Source organism: Macrobrachium nipponense, chromosome 18 (genome assembly GCF_015104395.2).
Source record: "Macrobrachium nipponense isolate FS-2020 chromosome 18, ASM1510439v2, whole genome shotgun sequence".
NCBI classification, from domain to species: domain Eukaryota; kingdom Metazoa; phylum Arthropoda; class Malacostraca; order Decapoda; family Palaemonidae; genus Macrobrachium; species Macrobrachium nipponense.
The window spans coordinates 40,026,803-40,039,351 of record NC_087211.1 but is presented as its reverse complement, the minus strand read 5'-3'; the positions used below and the strand labels follow the sequence as shown (position 1 = coordinate 40,039,351).

General features: G+C 42.7%; 1 protein-coding gene across 3 annotated transcripts in view; it reads right to left on the bottom strand.

Moving 5' to 3' along the window:
- Positions 1-12,549, bottom strand: part of LOC135196998 (protein PHTF2-like) — a gene marked incomplete at its 3' end in the record, with an annotated part of 362,229 nt that overhangs the window by 246,476 nt on the left and 103,204 nt on the right. For all 3 annotated transcript variants that reach the window (XM_064223887.1, XM_064223888.1, XM_064223886.1), the window contains 2 exon segments: positions 952-1,069; positions 1,758-1,944. In XM_064223887.1, the coding sequence (XP_064079957.1) occupies positions 952-1,069; positions 1,758-1,944 (305 nt within the window).

Sequence of the window (12,549 nt, the reverse complement as noted above, 5' to 3'; positions counted from 1 at the left end):
GAAAACTAAAAACTCACTCAAGCTACCTACAAGTTAAGAAGTAGGAAAGGACAGCCTATCAACCCAAACAGGTATAACTGCTAAATTCTTCTCTGCCTCATCAGTAAAGTTATAGCTAGATGAATGTTTGGTAAATATTACTGAAATACAATTTTCAAAATATGATAAAATACAATTAAAATATGCAGTACAATGATCAAAATGTACTTTAGAAAGTAAAATATTCAAAACAAACACATTTACATACATATCTCTGAATAAGATATGAGATCAAGATACTCACAATAACATGCATTTCTCTGAATAGGACAGGAGACTGAGAAAACATTTTTTCTGTGTTTTCTGAGAGATGCTTTCATAGTGAAAGTATTGTACAGATACTGATTTATACATCTCTTGGTACAGGAAATAATTGCCTGCATATAATTGAAAGTCATATGATGTAAAAATTATATGTAGTATCAAATATTATCATCAAAAAGGAGAACTAATGTAAAAAAAAAAAAAAAAAAATCCAAATATAGCCAAAATGTGTTTTGAATAAAATAACAGGTCCAAAAGTAAGACACACTAGTACTTCAAACATATGTGATAAAATAAACTGGTTTCATATTATAAATCCACAATACCAATTTGCATTCCTTCATTATTTACCTGCATCCACCAAAAATAAAGATAAAAGCACTATACTAGGAATGAAGAAAAGCTCTTACATATTTATTTACTTGTAAGTTTAAATCTGTATGAATTAAGAACAAATAACTTAAATTTGCCTTTAGCATCAACAGTGTTTTTTTATTTCTCTTAAGATGTAACCTCCTCAGCAAACAGAATACGTAAAGTCTTTAAGTTAGATTAGTATCTTGTGACTAATAACAGCATGAAAAATCAGAAATATATTTTGGGAACTGGTAAAAATTTTTATCATAATAACTTTAGCTGACAGAGTACCTGAACATTTTGAGAGAGGGTTTATTCTTCAGCACGGTTAAGTGCTTCTTCGAGGTGGTACTACTGTGCGGTCTGGATTTATCTGGTGGTTGGCCATTATTACAAAATATACATTTGCCTGCAAAAGAAGATTTTTGTATACAATTCTCACTTTATTGTTATAAAAAAACTATGTTTACAAGTATAGTCACAAAAATATTTTGGTTTTCATGAGATTCTACCATATTAAAGAATAAGAAACAGCAGTAAAAAGTCCCTCATGAAGTCATAACACATTGGGGTATAAAATTTAGCAAATAACATGCATTTTATACAAAACATGGAAAGGAATCTACTAATTTATGTCAGTAGTCATTTCAATTTTATGAAATCTTTTCATTCTATTCACACTACTAGTACTTGCAACTAATGAATAGGTACATACTATCTAATAAACTATATACTACTATTAACTGCCCAAACCACTTATTGCTGACTAACAATACTTAATGTAACCATAAGATATAAAATAGTACAATCTATGATCCTGACATGTTTTTCAAATTTAATACAGGTCAAGCCACAAAGGGAAATCTTACATCTAGACATTTACCACAAATCAAGATATGAAATGCAATCTATAATCTTAGCATACATATTGGTTTTCAGCATTTTTTAGTAACCATTACACATAATAAATAAAAATATAGAATGTTATCAACCGCATATATTATAAAACGACAATCAATGACGTCAGACAATAGTCTACATGACACAATAAACAAATATTCCCCTACAAATATCTAAAAAGAACAAACACCACCGACCTCTCCCTGATAATGAGCTACTCCTTCGTACTAATCTAATTTTCCTACTCTGCCTCATCCCCATTGGCCTGCTTTTATTTGTTGATGAGAATATGCCACTATTTCTTGTACAGACAATTTGAGAGTGGATTACACTCAAAATAAGAAGAGCAACTCCCGGTAGATACACTTCTGATGCTGGGACATTCTGAAAAGAGGTTCAAAACAACATGCAGTCATTTTATTAGGAAACCATTATGAATCCATTCATTATGTTAATGGAACTCACAATAAAATTGGTATACTATATTTGAAAAGCAATTAATCCTTTTTTCCATACAGCACCAATAAAGAATTTGCCTTTTTTGCTATCACATGTGCCTTCATAACTTCCAACTGGCAAACATAAATGTATATAGTACATGTAATACTTCACAACATAAAGCAAACCGAATAAATTCAGAATCAAATATATGTGGATACAACACTTTTAACTCAATGTATGATCACTCAGTGTATTTAAACTGTCATAAAAAATCGTAGAATGTACCAACCAATATACATATATAGGTACTATTATGCATAGACTAACTTCTTGATACCCACTGGCTAAGGTTTTATAAGTTACAGATAGTCACTGGTTATCAGCGATCTGGTTTTATGGTGCTTGTCTAGCAATATAAATCTGCGATTTCTGCTTATTGGCACCGGTAATCAGGTACTGGTGCTGATACATACCTAACAGAGGCACCGACAACCATTAATTGGCAATTTTCAGTACTTACCGGCACCAAAAATCGCACTGTTGGAACCCCACCAATAAACAGGGACTGCCTGCACTAACAATTTAAATTGTCTTTACTTTTATATTTCATGGCCACAAACTTCTTGTTTCCCATCGTTATCTCTACATGAAAAGGTCGGTTGCCTGATGCGCCTTTCCACTGCCTTCTATCAAAGGCATCATCCTCCACCAAACCTCTTCTCTCCATATCTTCCTTCATTTTATCTCGCCATCTAATTCTCTACCTCCCTCTTGATCTTCTTCCTCTAACTATTATTCTATAAAACTCTTCTTTTAAAATGTAACTGGTTAGAAGTATAGTCAACATTCACAAATACTAGGTTATAATATTAGCAACAGATGCAATGGAAATCTACAAATGTGACTATGGGAGTGTCTTGTTATGTCACCTTATACTACTGATAATAATCCATCTCAATGAATTGTAACCTTCTTTTTCTATACATCATAATATGGTTAAATAGTACCTGCATTCAAAAATGGGGGTCAAGTAATTGATACCTTAAATAAAAAAGGGATTTTGACGAAGGAAAAATCTATTTCTGGGCAAGGGTTCGTGTCGCCCAGTGAAATAATCCTTAAGTTCATTATTTCTAGGTAAATGATACTAACATCATACCAGAGAAAAAATAAATTCAGGAGGATGTCAGAATAACTGACTCGCTCACCCTAAATAAAAAGAGGGTGTCGGTATGGAGCTGGGGCGAGTGAGACCACTACCACTAACCTCTTGTCATTTAGAATTCTCCTTCATCAAAATCCCCCTCCTGAGAGAGCTGATACACAGTCGGAGTCATCAACTACTACTACTACGCTACCCACCACGCCGACTGCAGCGCCTCTGGTGGCCATCCTTGTAATTAAATGCCAATCTTGGGCTGCAGGGCGGGGAACAGGGGAGGATTTCACTGGGCGACACAAACCCTTGCCCAGAAATAGATTTTTCCTTTGTCAAAATCCCTTTTCTGGGCTCAGTTCGTGTCGCTTCGTGAAATAGTACCAGAGAATTAGCACAAGATTGGAAAAGTAAAAAAGAGAAAGGTCTCAATAAAACAAAAGAAGTAAAAAGGAGTAAATATAATCTGATTGAGAGCTTACAAATTATCATGAAATAAAGTTAACTTAAACTAATGAAACAAATTATATACAGTTAACCTTATATCTAATACAAGTGAGGTTCAATAAAAAAGTACATAAGGAGAGAACACTCACCAAAACTTATATATTTAAATCACAAACAGCATCTCAATTATATGTTGGTGTGCTTCCCTAGCATAAAAATAAGGGGTGCAACACCGATTAGTTACAAAAATTCCATATATACATTTATAGTTGTGGGTGCCCCTAGCAAAAAAATAAGGGACACACCACTATATGTAGCCTTTTAAGCAGCTAAGGCTGAAGGACCCAATGAGCATAACGGTTAGGTTAGGTGCATTGTTAGTTGAGGCAGGTAGAAAGGAGATCTGGATCTTCGACTACGACTACTGAGCAGTGACAGGGGAAACTATGTTTACCGCTGCTACTGCCGGAAATTTTAAAGATTCCAAGGACTTTAAATAATGACGCTTAAAAACTGTCGGCCATTTCCAGCCTGTATATTTCTTTAAGTCATCAAAGTTCATATGCTGGAAATAATTAATGGAGGTCGCTACTGCCCTGATGTCATGGGCTTTGGGGAATGAGTCAGGATTAGCTTGTTTAATGAAGTAAAGGATTTGTTGCCTAATTCCCTTTATTAAAATAGTACCACCTTTTTCCCTCATGAAGAGGGGGCCTGAGGATCTAGAGGATGTCCTGGACAGAAAGGCTCGTAAGGTCATCACCGGACAAAGAGAAGGGTCTTGTGGAAGAGGGATGACCTTCCAAGGGGCCCACCTCATTAAGGGGTCCTCATTCTTTGCCAAAAAACTACGATCTGGAGATAGTAAGACTTCTCCTGAGGGGAGGAATTCTACATGTCCAGCATCTCTGGAAAGGGCCGACAGTTCTGATATTCTGGCTCCTGAGGCCAAACTTAGTAAGAATAGTTTTCCTCAGTAGCATTATATAGGTACAAGAAACGTTGTCAGTGTCTGAAGCCAGTTTGAGAACGTCATTCAAGAACCATGAAACTGAACTAGGCCTTTCAGAAGGTCTGAGCCTAGCACAGGCTTTAGGAATAGATGTAAAGTAGGAGTCTGTTAAGTCTATTTTAAAACCAAACTGAAAGATTTTCTTTAAAGCTGACTTATTAGTGGTAACAGTATACTAGCTGCTAATCCTTTTTCAAATAAAGATCTGAAAAAGGATATAGCTAGGTTGACTGTCATGGTTCTGGTGTTTGTTTCCTTCAGGAAATTTGCTAACTTCTTAACAGCAACATCATACTGTCTTAAAGTTGATTCTCTCTTATCTGATTCTAAGAAAAGAATGTTCTGAGGATCAATATTTGCATCTCTTTTAGCTGCAAACTTCATGAAATCCATAAAGTTAGGGTTTTGAGAATTCCTGAGGAAGCGAACACAGTCCTCATTTGTACTGACTGAGATAGTTTGGGATTGGGGATCTGTCGATGTCGGAGACCCAATTCCAGAAGCAGAGGATACCAGTTGCTCTTGGGCCAATCCGGGGCTACTAGAGCTACTTGTCCCTTGAATGTCTTGAGTTTGTTCAGGACTTTCAATAGAAGATTCACTGGAGGAAAGATGTATATCTTCTCCCACTGATTCCAATCTATGGACATGGCGTCTATGACATAGGCCAGAGGGTCCAGGTTGGGGGCCACATAGCAAGGGAGCTTGTGGTTCGCTTGAGATGCGAATAGATCTACTTGGATACATGGAACACTCCAGCGTATCCACTGGAATGAGTTCTTGTCCAGGGACCACTCTGATTCTAGAGGAACTGATCGAGACAGAGCGTCCGCTATCACATTCCTTACTCCCGCTTTGGGTGGAGGATAGATGCCATTTGTACTTGGTTGCTAGAGAGAAAATGGCTATCATGACATGGTTCACATGTTTTGATTTGGATCCTCCCCTGTTGATGCAGTGTACTACTACTGCGCTGTCCAAAACCAGCCTTATATGAGAGTTCTTTGCTGGTATAAGCCTCTTCAGAGTGAGGAATACTGCCATGGCTTCCAATACATTTATGTGAAGCTGGCAGAACTGAGATGACCAAGTTCCTTGAACCTTCTTGAATTGGGAATATCCTCCCCACCCGCTTAGAGAGGCGTCTGTGTGGATAACCAATGCCGGAGGGGGGAACTGGAGAGGAACTGATTTGGACAGGTTCTTTGTCTCCGCCCATGAGATTTGACAATTGCTCTTGAGCGCCAAACTCGATTTATATCTTTCAGTTTTGCTTTCAACAGAACGTCTGTTACTGACGCAAACTGGAGTGAACCTAGGGTCCTTTCCTGGTTTCTCCTTGACGTTCGTTTGCACTTGAGGAATTGTCTTACTGACTTGGCTATTTCTTTCCTTTTGACCAATGGAATTGACAGTGTGGGGGAGGTCAGGTCCCATTGAATGCCGAGCCACTGAAAACGTGACTCCGGTGTGAGCCTGGACTTTGTCTTGTTTATTTGGAACCCTAGATGTTCCAAAAATTGGATTACTTTGTCTGTGGCTCTGAGGCATTCCTCGACGGTTGTTGCCCAAATCAGCCAATCGTCGAGGTACGCTACTACCATTATCCCTTGTGATCTCAGTTGTTGTACTACTGCTTCCGCTATTTTCGTGAATACCCTGGGGGCTACGTCAGCCCGCAAGGGCATCACTTTGAAAGAGAATGCCTGGTCTCCCAACCTGAAGCCTAGGTATGGGCGGAAGTGTCTCGCGACTGGGATATGATAGTATGCGTCTGTAAGATCGATAGAGGTGGTGACGGCCCCACGGGGAAGTAAGGTCCGCACCTGCAAGATAGTCAGCATTTTGAACTTGTCGCAACGAATGAATAAGTTTAGACGGGACAAGTCTAAGATTATTCTTCTTTTTGATGAGCCTTTCTTTGGCACGCTGAATAAGCATCTCGAAACTTTAAATGTTTGCCTCTTGACACTACCCCTTTCTGAAGGAGCTCTTTTGCATACTCTGTCAATTCCTTTGTTGGTAATTGAAGGAATGATTTGGATGGAGGGGTACCTTTGATCCAACTCCACCCCAGTCCTTTGGACACAATGCTCTGTGCCCAATTGCTGAATCCCCACCTGTGACGGAAGAGGAACAGCCTCCCTCCTACCTGAGAGATTTCACTGTTGTTGTGCAGGGCGTGCTCCGCGCCCTCCACGGAAGTGTTTCCCCCTGTTGATTGCCCTTCCGCCACCCCTCTGACGAAATGCACCCCTAGCCCTGCTTCCCCTTCCAAACCTATTAATGGCTTGAAATGCTTGGCTTTCAAATACGGGATTGAAAGCAGGGGAAACAGCGTAGGAGGTCGAGGGCTGGCTTTGGGGAGTCAACAGGAGGATGGGCTGATTCTGACCTTTCGCAGCTGCCGGTTGCACGGGTTGAGAGACCGGGACTGCCTGTACAAAATGTTGCTGCTGCTGTTTTTGGAAGGAAGGGAACTTCCTGGTCTTTTTCAGCTTTTTGGCACCAGCAGGAGGATTCTCAGGTTTCCTCTTACTGGAAAGGCCCCAGCGAGCCCTGAGGCTTTGGTTAAGCCTGGTCGCCTCATGCTGCACTTCATTTACAGCTGATTCTGGGAAGAGGTCAGCCCCCCAGATGGTAGACGATAGCAGCTTGTTCGGCTCGTGCCAAATTGTAGCTTCCTGCAGGACATGTTTCCTGCAGTTCCGTCTCGCCACCACAAACTCGTACAGGTCCGACTGTACAGTCTGTGTTTGTGCCTTTGCCAGGAGCTTGAACAGAGGCTCCGAACCGTAAGTCAGGGCGGCAACCTCTGTCATCACCAAGGCATTCAAAGTTCTTCCTAACCTAGTCCTTGCCTCAAATTCGGCTTGGATAAGGTTATCCGACAGCCTAGGAAGTCTCTCCCCGAACTGATCAATGGCACAGTCCGGCTTGAGTTTTCCTACCGTGAATGTTGCTGGAAGGTCTTCCCAAAGTTCCCCAAAGGCTGGGAAGAGTGGGGACGTCGGGTCTGATTCCCTAAGCTGAGGGAGAGGCTCATCCTTCATGGCAGCCTGGATGGTAACCTCAGCTATCTTTGTTGTGAAGGGGAGTGGTGCCTCCTCCTCCGTAGCAAAGATCGTGAAAGGGCTCTTAAATGCCTGGAGCTTGGTATTGGTACAATCCCAGTTTTCCAGGCATCGTACCCATTCCCTCTGAGCCTGTTCGCGACTGTACAAAACAGTCTCCTTAGGGATCTTGTCTTCCCTGTTCAGAGCTGCTTCCGTTAGCCTAGCATATCCCATGAAAGGTGGTTGCAGGCCGGCGGGATGGAACTCGAAGTCCTCGATACGACGAGTTCCATAGTCCGGGATGGAGATCATACCATCCTTGAAGGGAGCAAAGGCTGCTACCCTCCAAGGATTGCTCATAGTGAAGGCGGGAAGGGTGTTGTAGTCAGGCAACGAGGCAACTCCGGCGCCTGCTACGGGGAGAACGGCAGGAGCAGCTTAGCTCAGCCCTACCAGCCGATTCTCCTGGTCCGTCAGACGATCAGAAATATTCTGAATCGACTGACCGGACTGAGTCAACGAGGTGGAGATCTGGGCGATCATTTGATCGAATCTGGTATTCATCATTGAACCGACCATGTCCCCCACCTGTTGCATGACCCCTGACGTGAAAGCGACAGGATCAAAGGGGCCAACAGGACTGGCCTCGACAGGGGTCACCGGAGGAGCTCCGGTAGAAGAGGAAGGTACTGGCTCGGCGGGAGAGCGGACCTTCTCTTTAGAGGACTTACCTCTTGACCCTTTCGAATGCGAAGAAGAGGTCTTCGCTTTCCCTGCTACGGGATGGTGAGCCGGAGACTTATGAGAAGAGGAAGAAGACGACGTCCTCTCCAGGGTCTTCTGTTCTCTTTGCCCCTTCACCTTGGGGACTACTGAGGCAGTAGGCGTCTTAGCTGGAATCTCTGATTCCGTAAAGCCTTGGAAAGAAGCAGAGGAAGGGATAGGAGAAGAAGATCCAGAAGCATCCAAGGGAAGCCCTTGGGCGCCCAACAAACCCACCTCAACCAACAACTCACCTCCACCTACCGTCATTGGCTCTACATTGAGGTCCAGCGTCGCGACGTCTGCCGAGATGTCCTGGCCTCCCCCTTCCATCAGGGCCTGCTCCACCTGTTGCTGAATGGCGGCGATCGTCGGAGCTGCCGCGGCGGGGTCGACATACCCAGTCGACTTACCGCCTGGGAAGATCCTAACAGCCATACTCTTATCCAAGATATATGGCTGCCCCTTCGGCGAGTTCTTGCCGAAGCCACCTACCCAGGCTCTCAGGGTAGCCGATGCGGCGTCCTTAACGGCGGCAGCCTGAAAAAGAGGGTCATTGTAGTCCTTACAACGAAGCCCCAAGGACGAAAGATTAACATTTGAAACTGTTAGAACTATATAGCAGTATTAAACAAATTCATGTGATAGTATATACCAGAAAAGAATATACCTACGCCGGTATATACTTACTCCGTCCGAAAACTGTTCCACCAGCTCGTAGCAGATGGAGCAGGCATCGTGGTGCCACACGATCAAGTCCTTGTGGCAGACAGCACAGGGAGTGTGCGAGCGACAGACCTCGTGCCCGCAGGGGTCCTGGAGGACAGCGTTACACCCGGCCTCCTGACAGTTGGTAGCCTGTAAGTGGATAGATACATAAGTATCATCGTTATACACTACATAAGTATCATCGTTATACACTATCAGGACCACTTATGATGCTCCGCTGCATACAGGAGTAGCATAAATTTTTGGGCATAATCCTCCCCTGAAATCCATGTGGGAGAGTCCATGGGACCCGGTAAACTGGTTGAATTTTCCGGTGTACGCCGGAGAGGAGAATTTAGATAAACCAGATACCTTTCGTACACCTATAGTTGAGTTTCAAGGAGGAGTACGACACGCCGGAGAACGAGAGAGGATTACCCATAATTTAAAACTATGTAAAATAAATTAAATAATAATTTGGAGCGTGGAGCTCCGCCGTAACACCCCTCCGTCAACCACCGGGGCGCTCGGATAGCAAGCAGGCGCTCCATCAGACGACGAAGGGGACTACTGATACACAATGGGGAAAGCATGTAAGACCGACCGATCCCCCTTCCCCTTCAATAGCTGGCGGAGTCAGCTATAACTAGGAAAGAGGGGGGGGAAGAGGAATCGTGCAAAAGGAACGCCGGAGAAGGACTGATGCGGGCAGAGGGGGTGGCCAACCCCCCCCGATCACACCGGAACTCCCTCGAAGCTCACAGAGAACATGGACGGTCCAGCAGTACTCCCTTAAGTCCATAACTCCTGTGACCCCCCTAAAAGGGGGGAGGGGATGGGGAAGTGGTGCTCGGATGGTCGCTATAGCGACCGTGAGCGAGCGAGGACAGACCCCCCTCCACGTGGGAGGAGGGGAAGGGTACTGGGACTAGGGCGATCAGTGGCTCGACGCGAGCGCAGGTGGACCATAAGGCGATAATGCAACAAAACATAGCCTCTGTCGAGCTGACCACGAGAGCGTGATTGGACCACAAGGCGATAATGCAACAAAACTAGCCTAGGCCAAACTGATCGCCCTTAACATGCAACCCCTAAAATGATAAATACATCGTAATAAAGAGAGAAAGGGAAATCACGAGTGAGAGAGAAAGGGGACGTCCAGGAGAAGTAGGCTAATGTCCCCCCGCCGGGAAACAAGCCAAAACTGCTACAGGAGCTGGGCCTTAGCTGACACGTAAAACGGAGGGCAACGGCCAGGATGGCTGGACTAGAAGAGACATAATGAATAGTAATCACTCACACGCCCAAACACCTAGACCAAGGGACATGCATGCATGAACGCTAATCTAAGGCACAGGCAACGGATTTCGGAATAGTACGATGTAAAGCAATAAAATGTGTGGGAACTTGTGTACCACGTGATAAACCCACATATAAAGGTAATAAATACACTGGATAGATACCACGATATGGGGGACCGAAGTATCTAACCGAACATGATGCGAGCCGGCAAGGCCGCCATGCGCCAGACCAGGTGACTATTATCGGACCTAAAAAATGGTAAAAATAGTTCCTGGCTGACAAAAAACTAGTGTAAAACCTTTCGGGGTACTTAACTTAGCTGCGGTGATAGCTGCTAATTCCATAGTGAAGGTTATAAACCAAAAAAGCACACGAAAATCACAGAGCAAAAGTAGCACGTGTGTACCCAAGTTCGCTAACGAAAAGGATGGCCACCAGAGGCGCTGCAGTCGGCGTGGTGGGTAGCGTAGTAGTAGTAGTTGCTGACTCCGACTGTGTATCAGCTCTCTCACGAGGGGGATTTTGATGAAGGAGAATTCTAAATGACAAGAGGTTCGTGGTAGTGGTCTCACTCGCCCCAGCTCCATACCGACACCCTCTTTTTATTTAGGGTGAGAGAGTCAGTTATTCTGACATCCTCCTGAATTTATTTTTTCTCTGGTATAATGTTAGTATCATTTACCTAGAAATAATAAACTTAAGGATTATTTCACGAAGCGACACGAACTGAGCCCAGAAAAATTTTATCTTCATTTTCATAGGAAGTCACATACAGGTATCAGCTGGGGTTTCGTTCTGACGGCTTGAAGATAAGCAAAAATTACCAATAACCGAAAATCAACAATTTTCGGCGCCAATACCACTTTATTACTGCCACCGATAACTGGAAATCAGCGATTTACGGCAGTTATCGGCACTAGACAAAACCCATAAAACCGGATGGCCAATAACTGAGGCCGCTAATAACCAGGGACTGCCTGTAGTATTATTTAGATGATAAATGTTCCCTTAACTGAGGTCATTATGAAATTGATTCTAATTATCTAAACCAAAAACTGAGCCACTGAATCTCTAAGAACTGAGTGAATGTGACATGTAGGGAAACTCTTGTTAATAAGTAATCCTCCTTATGATTCCAGAAAGGATTAAGCAATTACCATTCATGCGAGACAGCGGCCATGACCCAGGAAGCATAGGTCCTTAGTTATGCCCAAAATGAAAACCTGAATAGTCCTTTAAGATGAAAATTCATATAAAGATTTTCAATGAAAATTTGGATAAAATGTCAGCTAAGTCCTCAAATGGTGCAGACACTACCTGTCCCACTGCTACAAATGGTCCTTAAAAAATATCCTTGAATGATTTATATTTTACATTTCTAAGGTACAAGCTAGTGATGTGGTTTGGTAACTCCAAGCATCTGCCATTAAAAGTGCACTGACATCCAAGGTTACACCTACAGACATAGTATGCCAACACGAGCTGAATTGCTATCTACGTATCACACTACTATACGCTCTAAGACCAACTTTTTTGAGTTAGTAAGAGATCATATTTTTTTTGTATTTCTATCATCTCGTAGTAGCCATCTTGCTTGGTGAGACGTACCCGCGTGAAGTCACAATAATCAACAGATATCACAAGTTTAACATACGACTAGAATTTGAGAAATATCTAGAAGTGTTCGTGAACTATCGGTGATAAGATTAGTGTGAAAATAGTAGGATAAAGCGTCTTCTAAGTTAGTTTATCAAGTGTAATACTATAAATCAGAACAAGATGGCAGTAAGTTCCAACTGCGGGAAGAGGTGGCGTAATTTGGCGTGTTTAGCAGATTCGCAATACGATGAGGTAGCAGGAAGGGAACTGGCATTTCTCATCTATGAAATCAGCAACAGTCCCTACCAAAAAGATACAAAAAAGGCTTCATAGATATATTAGAAGGATATAATCCTTCAAACTGGAACAAATCTAATGAAAACATCTTGAAAATAATTGAAGAAGTTCCAAATAAAATCCAAGTGGTCAAGAGACTCATAAAGAAAATATACATAAACCAACATATTCCGACAAAGAAAATGAATAAGGTGAATCTTGTGAATATC